The sequence below is a fragment of the Mastigoproctus giganteus genome, chromosome 7 (genome assembly GCF_048544385.1).
Source record: "Mastigoproctus giganteus isolate SK-2022 chromosome 7, ASM4854438v1, whole genome shotgun sequence".
In the NCBI taxonomy this organism is placed as follows: Eukaryota; Metazoa; Arthropoda; class Arachnida; order Uropygi; family Thelyphonidae; genus Mastigoproctus; species Mastigoproctus giganteus.
In genome coordinates, this window is record NC_143581.1 from 174,935,717 (window position 1) to 174,961,606 (window position 25,890).

General features: G+C 37.7%; 1 protein-coding gene across 1 annotated transcript in view; it reads right to left on the minus strand.

Annotated features, from left to right (window-relative positions):
- Trpm (transient receptor potential cation channel, subfamily M) overlaps positions 1 to 25,890 on the minus strand; it is a 715,965-nt gene that overhangs the window by 316,280 nt on the left and 373,795 nt on the right. Inside the window, exons 4-6 of the mRNA XM_090378481.1 lie at positions 24,501 to 24,702; positions 20,671 to 20,884; positions 20,206 to 20,333 (exon numbers count right to left, since the gene is read on the minus strand). Coding sequence (XP_090234607.1) covers positions 20,206 to 20,333; positions 20,671 to 20,884; positions 24,501 to 24,702 — 544 coding nt within the window. The remainder of the gene's footprint in view (positions 1 to 20,205; positions 20,334 to 20,670; positions 20,885 to 24,500; positions 24,703 to 25,890) is intronic.

Here is a 25,890-nt window from a genome sequence, read left to right on the forward strand (position 1 = left end):
GCCTCGGGCGGGTCGTAAGCTCTTGTGCTTGTAGCAAGCACTTGCCATTATGATTATTTATTTATTATTATTTTTTTTTTCTATTTCCTCCGACCAAATTGCACAGCATGGCGTAAGTTCCCATGACATAAATACTGAAAACAAATCTTTGTATCCATATTTATATCTTTATTACCTCAGAGGAGTCTGGACATACATGAATATACACTTTGTAAAAATAATTTTCATAAAGAGTAAAAAATGAAAATGCAGAAAATTTTGCACGTATGACCAGTGGTCACTTAAATTCACGATTCAATTTCTAATTCATATAGAGTCCTATACAGGCCATATAGAGCCTTATGCTATATACCTGAAAAATACCACCAAATAATCCTTTATTTAAATATCGAAAAGGGGGCGTTTATTATTATTATTTTTATCTCTCTCATATATATATATATATATATATATATATAGAGAGAGAGAGAGAGATGAGAAAAGTTAAAAATAATAGTTTTAGAATCTAGAAAATTAATCTTAATTTTTAGGAGAATGTATGCAATTTAAGAAGAAGAAGAATCTTTATTGCAACACTTAGAATGATAATTTATATAAATAGTAGATGCAACAGCCCCTAAGGCACAGTGGCCAGGGGTTAACAATGTACTACAGAGACATTACTGCCTCAAAAAGCCAAAAATACATAAATAAATAATAGAATAATAAATAAATGAAATGTAGAAATGACTTGAGTATGCTACATATATAGAACATTGAGGGTACAACCATTTGTTTGAAAACACATACTATAAGGCATTGAAGTGCATAAATATGTACATAAGTTGGTTGGACTAAGAATATAAATTGCTCAAGACTCATATTATAATAGTAGCAGCCTTGGCCACCACACTGAGCATCCTTTTCCTATATTGTCAATCTCGACAGAACTCACTGAAGTCGACATCTCAGTACTGGACTCGAAATAGCATTTGCTGAGGAAGAAACCGGTCCGATAGATGAAGGCGTCTTTGCAGAGGGCATAGCTGGGGAATTGCTCGTAGACGTGCCACTGAGATCCTCCATGAGTTGTCCCAGAAGGAGGGGGGAAGAAATGAGCCCGGTCATGAGTTTGACTGTTGTGACGAGCCTCCTTTCATTAATGAATGACAGTGAGCCTTGAGATGTTAAGTGGGTTGGCCAAAGCGGTGGTCCGGAGCTGGGGAAGCAGGCTAAATTTGTGGCACGCCTACTTGAGAAGCTAATACTCGGATGAGAAAACTGGTTTGGTGGTAAAGGGGGATGCAGATGCCCAAATTTATCAGATATTTTCAGAATTTTTTAAAAATTCACAAATTTTTGAGAAATTCAGCAAAAGGAGTTATTTACCATCTAGTTTCATCGTAGATTATGCCTACGAGTAACAAGTTCATTTGCGGATTTTTTTTTTTTTTTTTTTGGTATTTACAGCCCTTTTCAGTATAAAAAATGCATTTCGCCTGCTACAACCCCTTCCACTCCCCAAAAAGACCGACCTAGCCACTTGAGAAGTACAAAGTTATTACCAATCCATACCAATCTTTATTATAACTGTTAACCTAACTGTGGTTAAAAAAGATAGCAATTTCAGAATAATGGCTCTTTCTATTTCTCACTCCCACACGTTTAGTTCTTTTCGAAGTTCCCTATGAAATAAGGCTCCCCGCCATAGTACCACCACTGCACAGTGGTTATAATCGCCGTCCTTCCACCAAGCGTAAAAGGTCTAAATTTGAATCTCGTTAGAAATACGTGGAAGTTGTGAGCTTTCTGATACCGCTGCCGTGTTAATTGGTCTTCCGTCTTCCACGAGGGCAACACAGCATTTCTCTCACGGAATCTAGGTCCTCCCCTACACACGCAATTTATACATAATACACATAGGTGTATGAGATTTGGTTAAGAAATTCAATATACTTTTCCCAATGAAGCTGAAAAGCATTGATTCCAGCTGCGAAGACAGTTTTGCACGCCGACAGCCAATTCCTCGTTCACTTGGTGAAATAAGGTCTGCACTGGTGGAAGAATGGAATTTGTTGCCACAGGATCTTATAGACACCCTTATACCGAGCATGGTTCACCACTGTCAGACCTGTTTAGCCATTGAAGGGATAATACGCCGTACTGATGTCATGTGACTATATTTTCGAGCATCTTGTATCGACTTCTGTAATGTAACCTTTTTGGTAATTCGTATACAACCCCTATAAATGTCCCTTATCCCTATCTGAAGTTTCTCGCTGTCTCTTCATTTCATCATTATTCTATGGTACACCGCCATACCAAACTTTGTCCCGCTTCATCGCAAGCTCCACGAGTTACATCAGCACGTTGTCTGCGTGTTCTGATAATTTTGTCGAGCAGCGTAGTATGTAAGATATAAGTTCTCTCCTTCCGTCCACGAGAAACTGTATCGACTGTTTCACAACATACTATTTATTTGTCTACAATTAGCTTACTAACGAATAGAATGATTCTCGAAGGGCAGTAATTTTTGATACTGGCAGCATGAACGTACACGGAATTTTCTTTTAGATTTATGAATAGTAAATGAGCAGTGAGACCAGAGTGATTGAGTAACAGGACAATAACGAGCTAAGTTTATCAAGCATGCATATTTTTAATCTTCTTCTCTTCATTGTAAGAGATTTATGCGGAGTATAAAAATACGTCCAACAAGTCGGCAATGTTTAACAACTTGCAATTTCATTCTGATAAAAATTATTTTCTTGCAAAAATGCAAATTATATTATGCTTTTCACAATGGCATGACAACAATCTCTCATATGAATCTGCTGTTGTCATCTTCAATGAATAGGTGATAAGAACAGCATCGTGTTCTACTCCAGGTGTACCAGTTTTAACCAAACGAAGGCCTTCGGGTTGCGATTCCTTAAAATGACATGTATGATGAAGAAATATTCAAAGCGATAAGGACATAACAAAAAAGAAAGTAAGACGATATCGAGGAATTTCAATTTACAAAATTAAATGCCGAAGAACTATTATAGTTCTATAAGAGTACACGAATACTTAGCATTCGGTACAAACACTTTGTAAATAGAATTCCGAAATTACTAGTAAAGTTTGAAGTTCCATTTTTCAAACCATAAATAAAACTGATGCAGTTATTTTCTGTTCTGTATGAAGAGAAAATATAAGTAAAATGTCTGGAACAGGTTTTTGAAATCTACCTTTTTAATAAGATAGAGGAGCGTAAATTTGTAGGAGGATGAGGGTGCGAACTCATCCTACTTAATAAAGAAGGAATTAACGTATGCTGGCCTTCAAAACATAATTTTTTCCAGTGAAAGGGAAATGGCATCTGTAACAAAGTTTCACAGTTCATGCCACACACGGATTAAGTAATATTATTCAGCAGTTTCTTTTTCACGGTAGCAGCGTATATCAACTACAAAATAAGGAGGAAAACTATGCACCGAATCGAAACGCAATACTCCTCAAACGAAAGAATAAGCTCGGAAAGTGAACTGTTATTTCAAAGTGCAAAAAAGTTAATAGGAACTTAGTAATTAACAGCATTTTTTAGCGTAGTCAAAACCTAGTACCTAGTATTTAGCATTAGTTGAAGCATACTTAAAAAAAGCAAGCTCATACAGCATCAGCAAAAAGGGGGGGACTTCCCATTTCACCCATCCATTCGTTCCAAAAGTTTGTCCAGTTCTTCCTTGAATTATTTAAGCTATCAACCTCCACAACGACAGATGGACGTTTGTTCCAGCAAACAACCACCAGCTGGCTAAAACAAATTTCATATTTTTGCTGCAACTGTCTTGCCTCAATTTAAATTTATGCCCCATCAGATGCATAATCTGAGCAAGAGGAAAAATCCCATCAGCATTGAGCTTGCTCAAATCATTAAAGGCCTTATACACCTGAATCAGATCGCCTCGCACATGCCTAGCCTCCAGACGCTGCAATTTGCAGAACTTAAGCCATTCTGGGTAAGAGCAGCCCTTTGTTCCCCTCACCAATCTCGTTGCCCTTCTCTGTACTCGTTACAGCAGCTCTACTTCGTCCTTCCTAAAATTAGGCTTCCAGGACACTCAATGCAGTACTCAATGTGTCGCCTGATTATTCCCTTACACAAAGCAATTTGTTCAATATCGCTGAATAGCTTAGTGCTAACGATTGCAGATTACTATTTTTCGCCATTGGGTTAAAACTGTACTCCCTCCGCCGTAACAGAACTACGTATATCCCCGATTGAGGTCTTTAAAGAATTCCTCTACTCCAAACGAGTAGCAATTGAATTCAGTGGCTATCATTCCATCAGTATTTTATCTCTAACGTTGCGTTTGAGTAGAAATACTACAAATATCCTTGTGCGTAGGAAGGAATCAGTTCCGTTATCTTTCATATATATCTGGTGGTAGCGTTCACCTCTGGTATCCTTTACCCTCTCCCTTGATGTGACTTTGCGGGTCACACAGTGGTAGGAAACCGAATTGAAAATGATCGGCTTCGAATCTTTGCAGACATAATACACACTGGTAGATGAGGTAATTCTCTGGTTGCTCTAATATGGTAATTCCCCCCCCCCCCCCCATGATGTTTTTGAGAAAAGTTTCTTTATCGCCTCTAAAAGATGCTTCTCTATATACTGATCTAACACTTTTTGTTTAAATTTAATTTATTTTACCTGTTATTATACCTATTTATTCATTTCATTTTTATTAAGTATTTTTCTTAAATTTTAACTCGGTGAATGAATAACTTAAAAAATTAAACTTTACTTAAGAGGCAGAAATATTTTTCAGGTTTCACCGTATCTATGGTTCATGAGATATCCCCCTATTTATTAATGTTTATTTTTCATTAATTTATTCATTATTTATTTTCCTTTTTTGTTATTTCCATTTCAATCTTAATACTGCTGACCTTGCTCCAAATAGAGTCGTAGCAGCACGCTTTATTTATTATTATTTTTTTTAAATCAAAAATCGAAAAGCGTAGCCTGCAATTCCCAGATGAACAGAATGATCGGGTATGGAGAGGCATGGTGCACGCGCCACGCTTCCCTGTTCCACATTCTATGCCCTATTGAAATGTATAGTATGTGTGTTAATAATATGGTACAGTGCTGCGCGGATTCGTTGAGTTAGACCCACACCCGACTGACTTCCGCAGTAATAACTGGAACCGTATTAGAACCCAACAATAATAATAATATATAGTTAATTTTAATCCAAAATAAATCAATCAATAATATTAATATTTTTATTGTTTCTGATAACAGTTTAACAATAATTAAATTTAATTATTTAAAAAATTAATTATATGTATAATATAATTAATTTTACAAATTCTTCGTTAAGTTGTGCAGAAACAGTATATCAGCAGTTTTAGGATTCAGCTATATTCCTTCTTGGATTAGAAATCTAGTTACAGAAACCACTTTCGCTTATCGCTACCGGCAGAAATAGCAAAAATTGAATCCTTCAGTTTCCCCAAAGAGTGCAGGAATGCACTTGACAATGGTCGAACGAAACTGTACATCCTAAAATGTCATCTGCCACCATGGTCCCAATGAAAGTGTGTAAGATAATTTACGCAAACACAACAGCTTTGGAACTACGGGGACAGCATCCACTCCCGTCCTCCCCTCTTCCATATTTCTAGCCTCTGTCATTACATGGTCATCTTTGGATGACCATGTAATGACAGATGAGAATACGACAGTGCACTCAAAGAGCGTGCACTGTCGTATTCTCATCCTTCACCACTCGGCTACGGAGTAATCACGCAATGAACGCTCTTATACCACGCGGATAATTCAAAGTTAGTTTATTAAGACACTTTAATGAACTAACTCTTAATTATTCACGTGGTGTAAGTGCTTCATTACATAATTAATATATGGTTAATAGATTAATTATGTAATGACACCAGACAGCGTCATTTCAATAATGTTATTTAAAAACTAATAAAAATTGTTACTTTATGAGTTAATACTTATTAATTTTTGGTATTATTGTATTAAATAAATAAATAAATAAACCAACAATCTTTATTGTACAAGTAACGTGTGTATAATGATGCCAGAAGTTACAAAGGTTGGATTAGACAGGACAGTATTAAGGACATACAATAGTAAGGGTCAAAGATATAAGTAATTATATGAAGGTGACCAATTACTGTCATTAAATATTCTTTTTATCGGCGTGGTTCGTAGGTATAACAAGAACTGAAATTTGGTGATATAATTGAGCACTTAAACCTGCATCGAGTGTAATCTGCCTTTAATTCCTTAAAGAATTGCAGATTATTCTCAGACGTTTCGCGGTACTACCGCACTCGTGGCACCCGTGTGTGAGAATGCACATATTTCTGGCATTTAAAGCATCTAAGTGGATTTGGAATAAATCCACTTAGATGCTTAGAAAGGTAGCCAGCTTTAACTGATGCAGGGAGATTTGGAGTGTTTAAAGTAAGGTTTACGTTTCTCGTGGGTGTAAGGACACCATCCTGTTTGGTCATTATTCTTTTGGCACCGATGCCACGTTGTGCTTTAAATTCTACAGTAATTTCTTCCTCGGGAATATTTAAGAGATTCCATTCCGAAATTACCCCTTTTGAGGTGTTTTAAGTTCGCTATGGGGTTACAGAAATGGGAAGGCTTCCAAAGGTCGTTTGCTTCAGGAGCTGCCTAGAATGACTGGGGTTAGATGTTTCCACAAGGAGATCTGAGCGAAGTCGTTTGACTATTTCAGGATTACCTGCTACAGCCCTATGCTTTTTCTGCACAAGAAATGGAGATTAGTTGCTAAGAGGTTTCGTTGATAAAGAATGTAAAGGAGAGCAGACAGGCCTTGTGAAGAATCTTCCTTTTTGATTCCGTTTGGTTGAGAAGATTCATGTTCAGTACGTGAGCACGTAGGCTCTACAGTCGGTCGGTGAGATTAAGGATCTATGCTTGCTCCATTTTGCTGAGGAGTAATGGATTTATACTCAGGTTATCGGCCCTGCCACGTAGAGGAAGGAGCAGTGCCACCAGTGACAAAGCGATAAGAGGTTAGTTAAATATACAAAAAAAAAAATGTCTTCCCTTTCTTGATAGAAAACTTACTTCTTTATTTTGAAGGAGGCAAAAATAAATAACTTTATAAATTAAAGGCTTTAATAATCACTTTAATCAAACGACTGGAGAGAAGGCGCTTTCAAATCGCTTTGGAAATCGTTATGATCACTAGTTTGGCACCAGGGGCCTTTTTGTGAAAAGAAGTGTAAAAATAGAGCATATAACTATAAAATAAGCTTGATTGAGCATTTATTAAAAGACTAATAAAACCTCAGTTGCAATATGTCTTCAAAATACTTCTTCCATTCTCATTTAGACTACTTCCAAAAAAAAAAAACTTGGACACGTCAGTGATGAATAGAGCGAACGTTTTCATCATGATATAGTAGTAGTAGCAGTAGCGGCATGTGATGCAAGAAAGCAAGTGTATGAGCTTATGCAGCATCAGCCAAAAAAAAAAAAAAAAAAAAAAAAATCACACCATTCCCTCCAAATGCCTGTCCAGTTCCTCCTTAAATTTATTCAGCCTATCAACTTCCACAACGACAGATTAACTTGAATTTATGCCCCCTTAGGTTCGTAATCTGAACAAGTGGAAGGATCCCAGCAGAATTCAGCGTGCTCAACCCATTCAAGGCCTTATATACCTCAATCAGATCACCGCGCAGGTGCCTAGTTTCCAGCCACTGCAATTTGCAGAACTTAAGCCTCTCTTGGTAAGAGGATCCCTTCATTCCCCTCACCAATCTTGTTGCCTTTCTCTGTACACGCTCAAGTAAATCTACATCCTTCCTAAATTGAGGCCTCCAGACCTGTACGCAGTACTCAAGGCGTGGCCTGACCATTGACTTATAAAGAGGGATAATCACCTCCTTTTCGCTGCTAGCAAAGTTCCTCTATATCATTGACAAAACCCCATGACCTGCCCTGGCAGCCTGTCGCATTGCTCAGAAAACTTCATATCTGACTGTACAATTACTCCCAGGTCTTTTTCATTTTCTACCACCTTAAGTGTAGTACCACACAGTTGGTACTACACTTTATATTATACTTAGTAATATAAACTAACGTTTATATTACTAAGATAAACGTTACCAAGGAAGCTAGAAACCCAATATGCTGGCAGACTTTGCTGTACATTGACCAGAGTACCCCCAGATCATTTCAAAAAGAAAGTAACCAAAAATAATAATAATACATTTTCATGCGGTTTAATATGATACTTGTTAAAATTTCATTAAATATTTCAATAAGAGTATTTCTCTCTAAATCTGTGGGTACCAGACAATATCTGACTTCAAATTTGGATTCAGCTCATAAAAATCCATGAAGATTAATCATATTTCGGGAGTACAAAGACAATATCTGACTTGAAATTTGGATTCAGCTCATAAAAATCCATGAAGATTAATCATATTTCGGGAGTACAAAAAATTATAAACTTAAAATTTATTGTACAGTGCAATTGAGATAAAACAATAGAGACGAACGTAGCCGAGTGGTTGCAGAAGAACACATGCTTTGAATGAAGGAGGTTGAAGCTCGCGTGACTGCTAAATACAGTCAATGATTGTATTCTTGTCAAAATAACTAAACTCCTCTGACCTAGTGGTCGTAGCGAGTATAAACAAGAAGAATCACCAAAGTCCTCTAAAATATAAAGGGTGCAGAACTGCAATAAGGGATGCAGAACTGCAATTTGGGGAGTACAACGTCTACAGAAAGGATAGACAGGATAGGAAGGGGGGAGGGGTTATGCTATTAGTTAAGAAACACATAAAAACCAAGGAAGTGAAGCCAGTCGACATCGCTGGACAGTGCAGTGTTGAGTCAGTTTGGTGTGACATAAGCATTGGGAGATCAAAATTGAGAGTAGGAGTGTGCTATAGGCCTAATGACTCTTATGAGTATAATAAGGAACTGTACAGGGAAATAGAGTGGGCCAGTAAATCAGAGAGTCTTATAATGGGAGATTTTAATTTCCCAGATATTGAATGGAATTTGGGGGCTGGTTACTCACACACTAGCAGGGTTTTTGTGGATTTATTGGATGATTGTTTTCTACATCAGCATGTTCGGGAGGCAACTAGAGGGAGTAATACTCTTGATTTGATTATCAGCAGTGATTCTTCATGCATTAAGAATCTGCAGATAAATGAACCACTAGGTGGCAGTGATCACAGTGTGCTGAAGTGGGATTTACTCAAAGAGGTAACTACCATTAGGGGTAAAGGGAAGGGTTATTGCTTCCGTAAAGGCGACTACGATGGACTGAGACAGTATTTAAATTCTATACAGTGGGACCAACTGATGATGTTACCAACAGCAAATTCAAAATGGGAAGCATTCAAAGAACTTATCTTGGAAGCTACTAGGCTTTACATACCAACTAAGAAATATTGTTCAAGGTTTAGGCCAAAATGGATGTCAGATGAACTAATGAGGCATATGGCAGAGAAGAAAAATGCATGGGATACTTAGAAATTAACACATGACACAGAAGCCTATGATAGATACAAGTTGATATGCAACCAAGTTACAAAGGAGGTTAGGCAGGCGAAGGCAGATTACGAGAAATCCTTGGCAAGGGATGCAAAGAAAAACAGCAAAGAGTTCTTTACTTATGTAAACTCTAGAAGGAAGGGGATGAATCAGATTGGTCCACTTGATATTGATGGGTCAACTGTTGATGATCCTGCTCAGGTAGCTAACAAACTAAATGAATATTTTGCATCGACATTCACACATGAGGAGTTATTCAGCAAGGGGAATGCCAGAGGTGTATTCAACTCTAGCAGTAAGCTACAGAATCTTGAAATAACTGGGAGTAAAGTGGAGGAGAAACTGTTGAAGATAAACACAAGAAAGGCACCCGGGGTGGATGGGATCTATCCAGTTATATTAAAGGAGGCAGCAAAGGAAGTAAGCAAACCCTTAGCCATAATTATGAGAGCTTCCTTGGACTCAGGGGAGGTACCCATAGACTGGAAATGTGCAAATGTGACCCCAATTCACAAGGGAGGATCAAAGGCTGACACAAGTAATTATAGACCTGTGAGCTTAACTTCTGTTCCAGGAAAATTAATGGAGGCACTGGTTAAAGAAGCACTGCAGGATCATTTAGACAAGACTTCAGTTATAGCTCAGACACAGCATGGTTTTGTTAAGCGGAAGTCTTGCCTGACCAACTTGATTGGATACTATGATGCAGTCACAAAAGAACTGGATGCAGGGAATAACTTTCATATTATATACTTGGATCTTAGAAAGGCTTTTGATACTGTTGCACATGGAAGACTGTTACACAAATTGGAGCAGTGTGACATCGGAGGCAAATTGCTGCTTTGAATAAAGGGGTGGTTGAGGGGGAGAAGACAGAGAGTGGTAATCAATGGACACTGCTCATCGTGGACTAATGTTATTAGTGGAGTCCCTCAGGGCTCAGTGTTGGGTCCATTATTGTTTTCTGTATTTATAAATGATATTGATGATGGTATATCAAGCTTAATGTCCAAGTTTGCAGATGATACAAAGGTTGGCAGGGTTGTCAAGGACACTACTGACACTATGCTGCTGCAACAGGATCTGGAAAGGTTGAGCAGATGGGCTGAGAGGTGGCAAATGAAGTTTAACATTGACAAATGTAAAGTACTACACATGGGAAACAGCAACCCCAGAGCAACGTATCAACTCTGTGGTACTACACTGACAGTGGTAGAGAATGAAAGGGACTTGTGGGTGGTTGTGCAGGCAGATATGAAGTTCTCTGAGCAATGCAGACGGGCTGCAAGAGTAGCTCATGGAGTATTGTCAATGATATACAGGAATTTTTCCAGCAGGGATAAAGAGGTGATTATTCCATTGTATAAGGCAATGGTCAGGCCACACCTAGAGTACTGTATACAGGTCTGGAGGCCTCATTTCAAGAAGGATGTAGAGCTGCTGGAACGAGTACAAAGAAGGGCAACAAGATTAGTGAATGGAACAAAGGGGTGCTCTTACGAAGAAAGGCTTAAGTTTTGCAAATTACAGTGTCTGGAGAGTAGGCACCAGCGAGGTGATCTGATAGAGGTGTATAAAGCCTTGAATGGTTTAAGCATGCTCAATGCTGATGGGATTCTTCCTCTAGCTCAGAAAAATCACCTGAGAGGGCTTAAATTCAAATTGAGAAAGACAGATGTAGGATAGACGTGCGGAAATTTGCCTTTAGCCAGCGGGTGGTTGGTTGGTGGAACAGACTTCCATCCCTTGTTGTCGAGGTTGATAGCCTAAATAAGTTTAAGGCTCAGCTGGACAGGTATTTTGAACGAACAGAGGGGTGAAGTGGAAGTGGGTTTTTTTTTTTTTTTTTGGCTGATGCTGCATAAGCTTGCTTTCTTGCATCAAATGCCTCTACTAATGCTAATGCTAATGCTAATATCTGTTTCCCCATTAGTGGAACTGGAACATGGTCAATCGTAGAGTTCACGAGACTGCAGTTAGAGAATTAGATGAAAGAAGATAGCAAAGAGCTCTTCCTTGCTTGAATTGAGAGGACTCCTCTTCGAGATTTTCAGCGAATTTTAGTCGGGGAAAATGGGTGCATTGCACCCCGTCAATTCCCTAGAGATCGGCCCTGCAAGGGGCTATGCATTCAGAACCATCAGCAAGATTCAACTATGGCTTCCATCTTCACTCACGAAATATAGAATTCATGCCGTTGGATGACTAGAAAGAGTGGTCACATACACATACTACATCAGATTTCTTAGCGATTTTTAACTTCTGTAGAGAGTATCATATTAATCGTTACTATAAATAATCACAACAAGCTAAAGAACCACAAATTAAAAAGTAAAAACCCACCTTGGATTAATAAAAAAATCCTTAAAAATGTACAAACGGCTAAAAATATAAAATAATCCTTAAAAATACACAAACGGCTAAAAATGTTCCCTAAATGTTTTGAACGTCTTTGTCTTTTGCGGTTAGGTCAGTTAGGTTGTTATCTGGAACAGAGAACCTGACAAAGTCGATCATAATAACTTCGTTCCACCTTCCTTGGTACCTTTTCTCCATTGTTTGTATGTTCTGGTAGAATCTCTTCACTAACACTGTCCAAATTTTTTAGGTGAAAAAATCGAAGTGAGAGTACAAGTAATGGAGCTTGATCGAAAATCTTAATCCCATTTTTCTATAATTTTCAATCAATTTTTAAACTACTTCTTTGTAATATTCACTCTTGATGTTACCAAGAAAGCTGTTTACTACAGATGAAACGATTGCAATGCATTTCGCACGGCATCAGTCATTTTCTCTTCCAGTTCTTGTGGATAAATAAACATGCCACCTTTCTCTTTGCATCAGACAATTTTGGAAACACAGCTTTTATATCTGAAGATATCATCTTGATGCCCCAATACTTTAACAAATTGTTTCACCAAGTCCCAGTTTGATACGGAGTGGCAAAAGCAACACTATTTCTTGGGACCAAGGGACTGTTTACTATATTGCGTGCGCCAAGCTGCAATCCAATTCTGCCAGACTATTCTCCACTCCTGCAGTGCTCATCTATTGCCCTGCTGTCCCAGAGGTAGAGAAAGCAAGGGAACTTAATTAGGTGTTGGGCGTGTGTTAAGCCCTAAAAGAAACCAAGGCTATGAAGCATCAGTATATTATGTCTGCAACTGCGTGTATTCATCGACCAGTTTGCATTTTGCTAGGAAAAATCCTAAGTTTTCAGGAGAAGTCAGGTTTTCGGACCAGCAAACCACGCACTGACTAACTCGGCCACGTTTTGAAAAAAGCTAATAAAAATTCCCTGGTGACACCAGATCACCTCTAACACGTGTTTCATATTTCCAGTGTTATTTAATATGAGCAGAGTGCGCAACAAGAATTGATGGGAGTATATTCTCATTGTGAAGCAACACGCAGCTTTCAAACTTTTACTTGAGCTGGCAATGAAAAGAAACCACTGTTCCCAATAATTACCAATATCAATTTTTCATAAATACCAATCAAAATAATAGCACAGGGATTCTGCAACAGTGTAAAAACAAAATGTGCATAACTGATATCTTTTTCTGTATGTGAAATGTTGCATCTTGGATCCAGTATATACCGCTTTTTTAAAGGAGATGTCAGAAATTCTGCACTGGATTTGCTTACCACTTAAGCAATACACATTCCTCGCGATGACATTCATTTCTTGTTGATTTAAAAAATGTTTCGCTATATCTGAACAAGCTGTTGATATGTAATCCCAATTATCCTGTTCACCATATTCATCATCCAATTCTGAACTCTCTGCTTTGGAATGTGGATTGGGAGATGACACGTTGGATAAACCAAAGATTTTCAATCTCAGACTTTTTAAGATTTGATATATCCACCATACAAAAGTAGCAGTCGTCATAATGGTTTGTTGGTTCTTTCTCCATTATAAGCAGCGGAAAAGGCACACTTATGCTTACTACGAAATCGTGCCTTTAACTTGTTGTGGTAGTTGACCTGCAACTACCACATCAGATATGAGTTGCCCACAACTTGTCTTGATCACACACACACAGTTGTTCCAAAATAGACTTTCTATGCACTGCAAAATTCGGCGCCTGTAATTTACAAATAACATATATGTTTACATACATACATGTAATTTGTAAATTACAGGCTCTTACATATCACGGTATTGGTATGCACTTTGCACTTATGCAATACACATAAATGTCTCAAAACATAAAACCTTAATTCCCGCCAAAATATTGATACTAGAGAAAAACCAACGACACCAGTGGATTAAACACACAAAATACATATAAGAAACAGTTAAAATATAAACGTAACTTTTTTTTTTGCTACACAGTGCTATTCTCTTTAGTTTTTTGGTAACGCAATACACTGTACCTTTAATTTAACTCAATGCAATCCACCAACACTGAAGGTTAGTTTAATTCCATTCAAATTGTCGTACATGACATTAGGGAAACACTCACTCACACAATTCAATCACAGAAAACATTACAATTTTCATCTGGAATAAAATATGCTATTTTCATAAAATAAGATACTGCAGAAATCCAACATTAACTTTTGTTTGGACAGAAATACCATTGAATTTTCCATGAAAATATGCAATTTCATGCAAACACAAAGCATTAGACGTCTCATCAAAAATAAAAATGGGAAGAAACTGTAAAAATACTCTAACGCGAAGTCATCACAATCTTTACCTTGCCCATTTAACGTGGTAAAATAATTCGAGAAACAGCCATCTCGTTTATAATTTCCTCTGCAGCATTTGAACCACAAGTCGGCAACGTATTGTCAGTAAATTAGGTGTATTCGATGGTCAGTTTTCATTCTGTTAACAAGCAGAATGCAAACCGGCCATTCTAATAAATCTTATATTTCAAGTAAATCCTGACACATTCAAAGCTTCGAGGAAATCCTAACAAATCCTAAGCTACGATGAGAAAAAAATCTCTTTGAATATATATTTATTTATTTATGAAAGCTCCAAACACGAAAAGTATCAAAACCTATAGTTCTTAGTACCGTACATGGGTTGAAGGAGTTGGGAGGATGCCAGAGCCTAAACATGGGTTATACCACTTCAAGCCTCCAATAAGCTGTTGTTGTTGTTATTTGGTTTTTAGGAGCATTAGCAACTAAGGCCATATTGCTCCGGGGATACGCAGTAGTTATTCACTGACCTTTCCGCATCCTCCGTATTTGGTGGTCACGGGCTCGAACCCCAGTCTAATCAAGAAGCGTGTGCTACGCACTGCTGCTCCTGCCCACCTGGCTACGGAGGCGCCACCTCCAATAAGCAAGTGGTGGCATTGCACCGGTTGATGAGAGTCATCTACCACCTAGAGCAGGGGTCGACAACCTTTTTTTTAGTGAAGAGCCATTTTTGATCTAATAAAAAAAAACAAAGACAATCTGTAGAGCCGCACCTCAGCTCAAGCTGGGAGGAGGGGGTAGTTTTAAAAGAAATGGAATAGAGTGGGAAGGTGTTTTATTAAAAAAATATATATTTTTTGAAATATTATTTGCTAATACTGAAAAAACGCAACAAACATCCAATGAGGTACCAATTAATGTAAATTTTGCTGCTGAACTTCTTGAGCGAGTCTCTCAACATCAGACAAGTATGCTGTAATTTTCATTTTTAAAGATGCTCAGAGACTCATTGTTCAGACGATTTCTTGATTTATTTTTAATATAGTTCATGTTCGAAAATATTTGCCCGCAGAATACGCCGAACAAAAAACTGCGAGAAGTCCAAACGTAAATATTTTCAAATTTATATACGTGTCCGGTAAGCTATTCCACGCATCGAACACAATTTGGTCTTGCATTTTCAACTCGTCTTTCGCCGTCCATTTGTGTAGAATTGCAAGGGCAGCCTTTTACCTCTCCAAATCCTCAATTTCAGTTTTAAGGCATTTTAGTTTTGCACTCCACATGTCCTTGATTCTAAGTCTCAAGTCCATTTCAAATTGTGTTCATGTGGGCTAAAAGTTAAAAAGCCACAGTTACAATTTTTTAAGAAAACCCCAAACACGAGAGGTATTAGAACCTATAATACTTAGTACTGTGCATGGGTTGAGAAGATATTTGTTGACATTAGACTTGAACTTCTGTAGACTGTAATTTTCAGAAAATACGTATGAAGGAAGGTTGTTCCAGAAAACGGCAGTTGAATGAATAAACGAGGAAGATGAAACGTTGGTTCTGACCATCACCCTCAGTGAGCGGTCAGGGAGAAAACTGGAAAACCAATTACAAAAAACAGTTGGCAAACCATAAGATGGAAGCTTGTTTAGAAGACCTTTATGCCAAACACAGTCGAAAGCCTTTGAGATGTCAAGAGCAACTGCTTGTGTTTCACCGAATTTTTCCATTTAATTTGTCCATAAATGGGTAACATAAGCCAGAATATCACCAGTGGATCGACACTGACGAAATCCATACTGGCGATCGTTGATCAGATGGAAGGTTTCTAGATAGTTTAAGAGTTGGCGGTTAATTGATTTCTCCATTGCTTTAGAAAGAGTAGAAGTAATGGCATCCGATAATTGGATGGGAAGGATTTGTAACCCTTTTTAGGAACTGGCTGGATATGAGCAAATTTCCAGGCAGATGGAAAACACCTTTGAAATAAAAAAAAATGAAAAAAAAAAAAGGCGGCAAAGAAGAAGAAGAGTAAATTCAGGACCACAGGTTTTGAGAACAAGTGGAGAAATACCATCAGGACGTGGAGCTTTCTTAGCATCAAGATTCGCCAAAATCCTTCTGACATCCTTTTCATGGAAGACCAAAGGAGGCCTTGACTGGAGCGTGGTGGGAGGTGCTTTACCAAGATCATTAATACATGAGTTGGAAGCAAAATGGGATGCTAGCAGGTCAGTTTTATCCTTAGCTGAAGTGACAACAGAACCATCTGGTTTGGACAGAGGTAGGAGCAGAGATGGGCAAAAGTTGCAGCCAATAGCTTTGGCAAGAGACCAGAATGCTCGGCTACCATTGGGGCAAGAAGAAAGCTACTCTTAGTCTGTTCAAAATCTAGTTTGGACTGATAAATAACTGCTTTACAATTATTGCGAGCTCAGGTGTAGGCAGAAAATGAAACTGAAGAATTGGAAACAAGTCAATTACGATATGCAACGTTCTTCTCTTGAACTGCCTTAGCACATTTATTGGAAAACCATGGTCTAGATAAAGGACGAGATTTTAAAGTGGAGCGTGGAATAAAGAATTCCATTCCTACAAGAATAAGGTATAAGGTATAAGGTATGTTAGTGTCTAACGGCTCCTGGGATTTCTCCCATCTCCGCGGGTGTACATTGTATCGGGGCCAGAGATTTGAAGTGTGTGGGGGGTCATGTGCTGTGTATTGTGTTGTGCCCTTTGTTCCTCCGGTCTATTAGCCGCCGAGCCCCTAGTGGGACCCGACGTTACCACACCATGCCACGGGGAGGCTGACCGGGTGTACCACTGTAGCTAGAGTACTCTGGCGGGTCCTGCCACCTACTTTCCTGGGATTTCAGTGGCTAGGACCAGATTTAAGCCAGTTCCTACAAGAATAATTTCACAGACATGATCTGAGCAAATGTTGACATCAAAAGTTTTGAAACAGTAATCCGACCAAGGAAAAGAAGAAAAGAAATCTCGCAGGTCATCCAATTTTGCATTCCATGTTCAAAGAGCCGCAGGTTGCCGACCCCTGACTTGGGTATATGGTATCTATAGAACTTATAGTTTAATATTATTGGTAAAAGCCAAAAGATACAAGGAACTAGACTTCTGCTGCATCAGACAACTTTAAAAAAATCTTTTGCTGGCTGATTGCTGCCAAAAGCCTCTAATCCTTACACAATACTCTGCCCACCACCAGACGATACCAATACTGTTGTCTCCTTAACTAGTGAGGTGAGGTTTTTCAAACCACATTTTAAATTTTTTCGCTTGTAGCGAATTTGCTTTAGTTTTTGTCATGGGCATTTTCAGCACTTTTCTACCATTTGTTCAACAATAGTCCTACAAATTTTTAAACTGCTGAAACGATCTATTTTTTGTGTAAAGAATTTTTTAATTCTTCTTGCAGTCTGACAGACGGCACCGTACTATTTACGTTACATTTTTGAGTTATAAAACAGTTAATGTATAATTAAAAATTTAATTCGCATATATTTTTCCCTTCATGTATTACAGACATGTATTTCTGTTGTCAATTTTACGAACCTGGCAATATTAATAAAACGAAATAAAAAAGTACAATTAAATGTTTTCCATAAAATTTATTCAGTTTTATTTATCCAACTGAAAATGCATTCTTATTGCGCTAAATTATTCTTTTAAAAAAACTTGCAAGAGATGTAAAAACTACAGCGGTCTTTCAGATAGTACCGCATTACTAATGGAAACCACAAAAAATCGCACCATACTAAGAATCAAATTTCACAATTTTTTTTTTTATTTTTAAGAGCCAATTAACTCCCATTTCGTTGACGTGGTTGCCTTCCTATATTATTCTTGGAGTGGCTAAGCTTAGTAACCCTTAGGGCTGCACAGTATAGCCTTTAATGGCTTGAACCACACAAGTAATCGTCGAAGACTGGAGACTAGCAAGACTGAAGTGCGTACGTGACTTTTCTCAAATAAAATTCACGTTTATCTACGCGATAAAAAATCTACTTTTCAGATCGAGTCAGTTCAAAGTCACGATTAACTGCTTTGTGTTAAATACGTTTAACATGTTCATTAATGAATAAAGTTGTTTATGAAAATACTATTACATAACCAGTCGTAAATTACAGGAAAAATAAATATGTAAACGAAAAAAATGGAGCTGAATTCTTATGGTTATTTTCATATACAAGACTCATTAAAGGCTGTTTAAATTACGAGGGCTGTTAAAAATTACAGTCGTAGATGTTTTTTATGCAAAAGTCTGTCTTTCCCAATAATGAAACATCGTGCGAATAAAGGCATAATAATTATTTCTGAGATTTTTCGGAATATTTCTACAGTAAGACACAGATGTCTATAAGTTTCTATAAGTTAGAAACACCGTGAGAATTTCATTAAAATGCTAATAGCTATGAATTCAACGCACAGTGCGAGCGAAAACAGAGTGGCTATTTGATGAGACGTGCATTAGAGGCTGGTTTGGTATAAATTGGGTAAGAGGTATCAATGGCATGGTACGACAAAAACATTTGACAAATTATTGGAAGGAATTATTTTATTTATTATTATTTTTTTATCCTCATTGAAATTTACGAATAATTCAATGGATGAAAATTTCATAGAAAGTACAATATAAAAAAAATTCTGATAGTATCCAGGGAGTTTGTTTAGAGCATCCGCCAAAGAAACTAACTAAACATATGAGGAACCAGTATCTCGTGGTTTTTTTTTTTTTTTTTTGTTGTTGTTGTAGGGTTTTAGGCGCATCAGGGATTTAGACCATACTGCGCCGATTTCCGAGAAGGAAAGAAAAAAACCAAGCTACTCTAGCCTTAGACCAACTAACTCAGCCATGTTGTGAAAAAGGCTGATAAAAATTCCTCACGTCATGAACAGGATTCGAACTCAAGTCTTTCCATCCGGTGTGGGGAGTTGGGCGATTCTACTAAGTGTGATACCCGCAAGGGTGACAGTATCTCCTGCCGGCAATTTGAATTTATTGTGTGGTCTCTATGAAGACAGAAAACCTCAAGTTATTATAAAAATATACACGGCTAACAGTGCTTATAATTTGATAAAACATACAACCGTCGTCAGGGATCAACTCTCTTTGCACGGTGTAAAGGAACCCAAAAAGAGTTCCGATCGTTCCAACAGGAAGTATCTTAACTTCGAGCGGCAATGCAAATTCTATTATTGACACTCTTTTGATAATGCTTTTCAATAAAAAAAATAAAAAATGGTGAATACGAAAGGTTTATGGGGCTTTGAACATGACAGTCGGTGCCAGACGCGCTGCTCTGAGTATCGCGGAAACTGCAACTATGCTGAGGTTTTCACGAGTGGCTGTGTCTCATTCAGCCAACGGCGATTCTGTGCTCGAAAACAGCTCGTCGATGCGAGAAGCCAAAAAAGGATTTGCAACTTTACGCAGAACTGAGAAATCAAAGGGAAACATACATGCAGAAGGGAGTGAGCAAGCGGAAAATTCACGTTCTTTAAACGGTACTCTCAGAAAAAAAGAATCGCAACTGACATTGGTTTCAAAATCTAAGTGAGGCTGCTGCCTATTCGAAATGTGCAGCTACCTTGCTTAGTTAAAAATAAATAAAGTAATTTTTAAAACTACTCAAAAGTTTCTTTGTTGGTGACATTTATAATAGAATACACGTTTCAAATAAATTAAAACGGCCAACGGACGAGTGGAGCATATTTGTTTACACACATGTGCTGCATGCCGCACTGTATAAACCTACCTGTCTGTTGTTTGAGCACACTTTACTGCAACGTCATTTATATTCATTACAAGAAGGACCAAGCGGTATCTACCTATGCGTTGGCAGTTAGTGAAGGCTGTAACTAAACGTGAAGTGGCTTTCATTACCAGAGTAACCCATGACAACTACATCATTAAGAAACGTGCTTGTATCGAGCAAAGTAAGTAACCAGAAGAAAAAAGTACTTACATTTTTTCCTACCAGTTCTTTACGGCTCTCAATGATTCCCCAGGGAGCAATACCAATAGCCACCACACGCCCTCGAAGGCAAGGAGTCCTTTCATTCAACAGAGCCTCGCCTACATGCTTCATGACTCCTGTAAGCAAAGGAGAAAGCAAGTGAGCTAACTTACTGAGCAACATATGAGCACAATAAATACTTAAGTATGCCATCCTCTGGCAAGCTATTACTAGGTATATTGCGTGAATTCGTAAAATCATTGCATATCTTTAGTGCTCCTTTTAAGTGTGCAATATTCCTCTCATGAGACTTCAACGGGAATCTGCACAAACTCAGTATTGGCGAACCGTCTCCAACGCTGAAGTGCTCATTTGGGAAAACATAAAAGTGGTAGACGTTTAGAGAAAGTGAGTTGCATCAATGGATTAGGCACTAAAATGAAATTCTGTTGGACTTCATAACAAAATACTCACCAGTGTTCGTTCCAGCTGTGAAGATCCAAGCTCCGGTAGTTTTGGCTGCTTTAACTAAACCTTTGCGTAATACCCTCTTTAGTTTAGGCTGTAAATCAAAGTTTGCCTTACCGCCATGGACGGTAATCAGTAACTTGGGCAATTCCAGTTTCCAGTGCCTCGTGAGTAGGTAAAGCAATGATTCGGGTTCAGTGTCATAGCTGAGACGAACATACTGCGGAAGAAAGAGCAAAGCATAAGAAATTACAAAAGATATCATCTTGTTTATTGGGAAATAACTGTTCCATGCAACTGTCAAATAATTAAAGCTCGATTGCACAGGAATGCAGTTTTTAGCAAGTACAGTAATAATTCCTAACTTTTTTCATTGTTTATGAAATCAAATATGTTTAGTTCTAACCATCACCAGAAGGGGGAATTTGTGTTGCATAAAATGCTATCAAAAAGATACAGAAGTTACTTTGAAAGGCATGTAGTTTATTCATTTTATATTAATCATCATTTATATTTGTCCAACCAAGCTTTTCTGATTAAGCTGTACTACAAATTCCAAGGCTTTGAGACTTGCTATACAGTAGTTTCGTTCCGATGCACATGAAAGGCGGAATCGCGCCAATATCACCGTCTGAAGTATCTTGACTAGTCAAGAGGATTCGCGAATTGAGACACCATAAACATCCACTGCAATTGTGATTATTATTAAAGAGAAGCCGCCCGTTATCGATGGATGGAATGACTAGGGCTCGCATAGTTTCTCATTAATCAGACTTTCAAGTATGACAGTGTGGAGAGCACTAAGGAATATGTTATACCGGTATCCTTATCAAATCCTGAATGACAGTAAAACAATTACCCATGTCAACCTTTGGCGAAGACCGTCAACTTCACTGCCACTGTTCTCCCCTCCCTCTTCCCCCACATATTTTTTCCTGCCTGTTCTTTGTTCTCCAAGAAGCAACACAAGATTTAAAGATTTAGGATTAGACTAGACACTAGCTGATTTTTGGTTATGGAGCTATCTGAAATCATCTGTATACAAACATAATCCGACATTCCTGCCATTGTTCAAAGACGCCAGACGTCGAGAAGTGCAACAATTGGGACAGATATAGTATTTTCCACAATAAGTGAGATAATACCACGCCTACATTCAATATTGGAGTGTAGTGGTGGACATAATAAGCCTGTTGCTGGAAATTTGTTATCAACCATATCTCTGACGATTTGTGTATCTGCACCCCTTCTGGCAATATTTTGAAATAATTTTTTTTATTTTTATTCTTCCATAAAATTGCATAATTCTTTGTCGCCCAAATGAAACAGGATTTTGGAATAAACAGCTCAGAGATGCATGGAAAGTATGACTGCACTCACAGAACAGATAACTAGATACTCTAGGCTTGGTGAGTATAGGTGTCGAATGCTCAACGTGGAGTGGAAACTGGCTATATTTTTCGTGCTGTAAACAAACGACCAAATGTACCTTCGCGATTATGCGATTTTTGAGTGCAAGATGTAAACCACCATGTACTTATTGATGTAGGGTAGCATATACGGATCGGACTGTAGTAAATGTGCCAAGGTCTTGCAATAGTCTAATAAGTTCACGAAGCGCCATAAAGGAACAAATCCACTGCCCTAATCCCGAAACTGCTGTCTTAGACCCTTGAAGAAAGCACCTAAATTCTGTCACTTTCACTGGGACGATGAGATGAAAGTGTCCTTCATACATTCGATTCATCAGCGGCCAGCAGAGTTCTATACCAGGTGCGTATGTCCTAATGACTAAATGGAACCGATACCTCAACGTCGTGGGTGATTACTTCTAACCAGGTGCATCTGTTTATTCAAAAAAAATAAATAAATAAATAAACAAATAAATGATAATAATAATTTGAACGATACGGGGAAATTTAAATTCGTGCAACCCAAGATGAAAGAGCTACTGATATCTGGGTTGCGTGAATCATGAAATCACTTTATATTATCATTAAATTCGAACTAATCTTGAAGAACAAAAAAAGAACATTCTTCAAAATCCAGTTATGCGTAATTCACCAGATGAAGTAATATTCGTAATCAGATCACTTTGCAGATTGGGTAACAATGACCGAGAAGGGCTTCACACATTTAATTCACAAGACTACTTAACTATGAAGAGACGGTGCTGTGCAGATACTTCAGTTTCAGAAATACCGATTTCACTTTGCAGCTACTTTAATAAGGATTGATTGAGTCAATTAAGCCTATATTACTTTTATATCAGTGGACTGAAGTGCTACCGGGCGACATTTATGCAATGAAGATTACATCTTCGGAGGTAATAACGAATATTAATTAGTATTTATTAAGAAAGTGAATGGTTTAAGAAGTGTGTGACGCGGTTCCTAAAGTTCAATAAACGGAAACAATACGCAGAGTACCTTATAATTAAGACTAATTATCTCACGCCAGACTTGGTGCTTGTTTATATCGGAACGAGTCTGCACATCCAAGTTACGCCAAAGCCACTTTCGTGCACTGTACCATCAGACAAATTCAACATTGAAAATTAATTTTTAACTGCCATTAGTGCATGACTAATACATTCGAAGAGTAAAGACGTTTCTATTGTTGATCATGCACCTTTACGAAAAGGATCAAAGAATTAAATGAAATACTTCACCTTTACATTTAAATTCTCTGAGACCTTGAATATAACAAATAAACAATTTGTGCAATTTTATTCTATCTGAATTGTCGATCACAAATGTAATGTGGAAGCTAAAAGATTAAAAAAAAATCATCTGATAAGCCATTATGCAGCATCAGCATTTCCCAACCATCTGATTTTCAATTGAATTGTCCAGTTTGTTTGGAATTTTTTTGGTTTTTGTACATTAGGCTTTAACATGGCGCATATCTCTGCCACAAGTGGGCATTGTTATTAATGAGGGAATTGCGGACATGAGCGACACCGCAGGTGTCGCTCATGTCCGCAATTCCCTCATGGGTAGTACATTTGGTATAATCATTGTCCTCCCCGCACCGGGTGGAAAAGACCTGAGTTCGAATCCCGTCAATGACGCGAGGAATTTTTATAGGTCTTTTTCACAATGTGGCTGAATTAGTCGGTCTTAGGCGAGGGCCGCATGGTTTTATTTTCGTGAACTCAGGTTTTTCGTCCATCAAACAGCAAATCAACCACAGAACACGCGCAATTTACAGACATGTTATAACGGTGCAATATGGCCTGTTGTTGATGCGCCTAAAACGCTATAACAACAACATATACGTAATATTCCTGCTAGATGCAATCGAGTAGCGGAGAATGGTGATCAGCACATTATATATACTGTAGTTTGGTGAGATTCCCAGAAAACAGAATAAGATTATAGTGTTTAAGAAAGAAGGTTCGTCACTAAAATTCGTAGACGAAAACGCAGTTATTGTTTCTTATTTTGGTATTTAAATTTTGGCATTTCGAGGAGAAAAAGGAGATCACTCCTCTTTTTCCTCCATATATTTATGTACAGCCTAAGTGGGGAAATAACTAGGAATACAAATAATTATTGTATATAATTCACATGAATTTATTACATAAACCTGGTGCATATTGTTGTATTTTTTTATTATTATTATTTTTTTATTTAGTTGTTATCGGCTTCAGGCACAACTGGGAGAGTCATTTGAACCAAAGAAATTGGCTTTGCTTTATACATTTGGCCTTTTTTTTTTTTTTGACAAAACCTATCTGATACTATATAACGCTTCACCACCTCGCCGACTGCACTATTCACGTTTAACAGGAAGAATTATAAAAACAACAAAAAAAAAAAAGAAAAACTTACTTGGGCTTTTAGAGGATGTGGGCTTCCTTGAAATTCTATGGTCCCGAAAGCATCTGTTGGAGAAGCTGTTGTATGGCGTGCCGGACACCAATGGTCATCGGCTGATGTCTGAGAAGAGTTATGACTGTGGATGCTGTAGGCTCGGTACAAACCTTGGGTAGTTGGAGGCATGTGAGATGATATCATCTGGCCACATCCGCACCTAGAAAGAATAATCTTGAGGTATTTGTTCGGAATCATTAATTCATACTATACGAGAGAATTTCTTTTATCTAATATTAACACAAGCAATAAAAATTTCAACAACTTCTGGTGTTAGAATTAAATAATACAAATTTTTAGGCTAGTCAACTTTCTTTTAGTAAGAACTTTAATTTTGCCAAATTTCTCAAAGGATCAACAATCACATAAAATATTTAGAAGTGGTAAATCTTCCAAATATTTTGACAGCAACATGAATACCATTATTTCTCTTCGTGTACTGACCAAAACGTATGCAATTACAAATGCGGATTTCTTCCACATCATGCAGATTATGAGTTACTCATATAATGATCACTAAAAACGCACTGTAAATCCTGATTTAATTTTAAATCATTAATAATTTGAGTTATGAACCTTATCCATCAAAATATGGTAAATTTAATCTAAGCTAGAACACGTCATAGAAGCAAGTACATTCTCACGAACTCGTTGTATTAATGGAGAAAGTTAGGAAACCAACAGTACACGGTTTTCCATTTAGTTCCAAGACTTAGTTTATTCATGGATACATAAATATATGACAATGTGCCTACATCTGTTTTGGGAAACTTTTCAGTTTGTCTGACTCATATTGTTGCGTTATACAAGTATTCATACATCGCAAGTAATGAGCAAACCATGACAAAAGTTGAAAAAGTAAGACGCATTTGAACAGATCGTTTACTAGATATACATAACCTGGCACAACTAAGCCAGTTTATGGAAGCGAACTGACGTCGATATTCAACGCATTTGTATTCTAAATCTAATTTAAATGGATATAATCCATTTAAATTAGATTTAGAAAGATGTTAAAGTAGCACGTTAAGAGAAAAGATTTTTCCCATAAAAATTAATATATATAAATTGGAAATGTGCACTTTGGAAAAACGTAATCACAGGATCCCCACTTAAAAAAAAGTGGAGAAATATTGAGAGCTATCATGAATAAAATATACGAGCTTCAACAGTGCCCACAGTGGTAAATCTTGTGCGAAAGGCATATCATAACCTAGAGGTAAATAACAGTTATACACTCAGTAATCGCTGAATTGCGACCACCTGCCTAATTTCGTGTTGGGCCACCATTGGCAAGGATAACAGCTGCTATTCGCCTAGGCGTTGACTCCACTAGATGTCTTCAGAC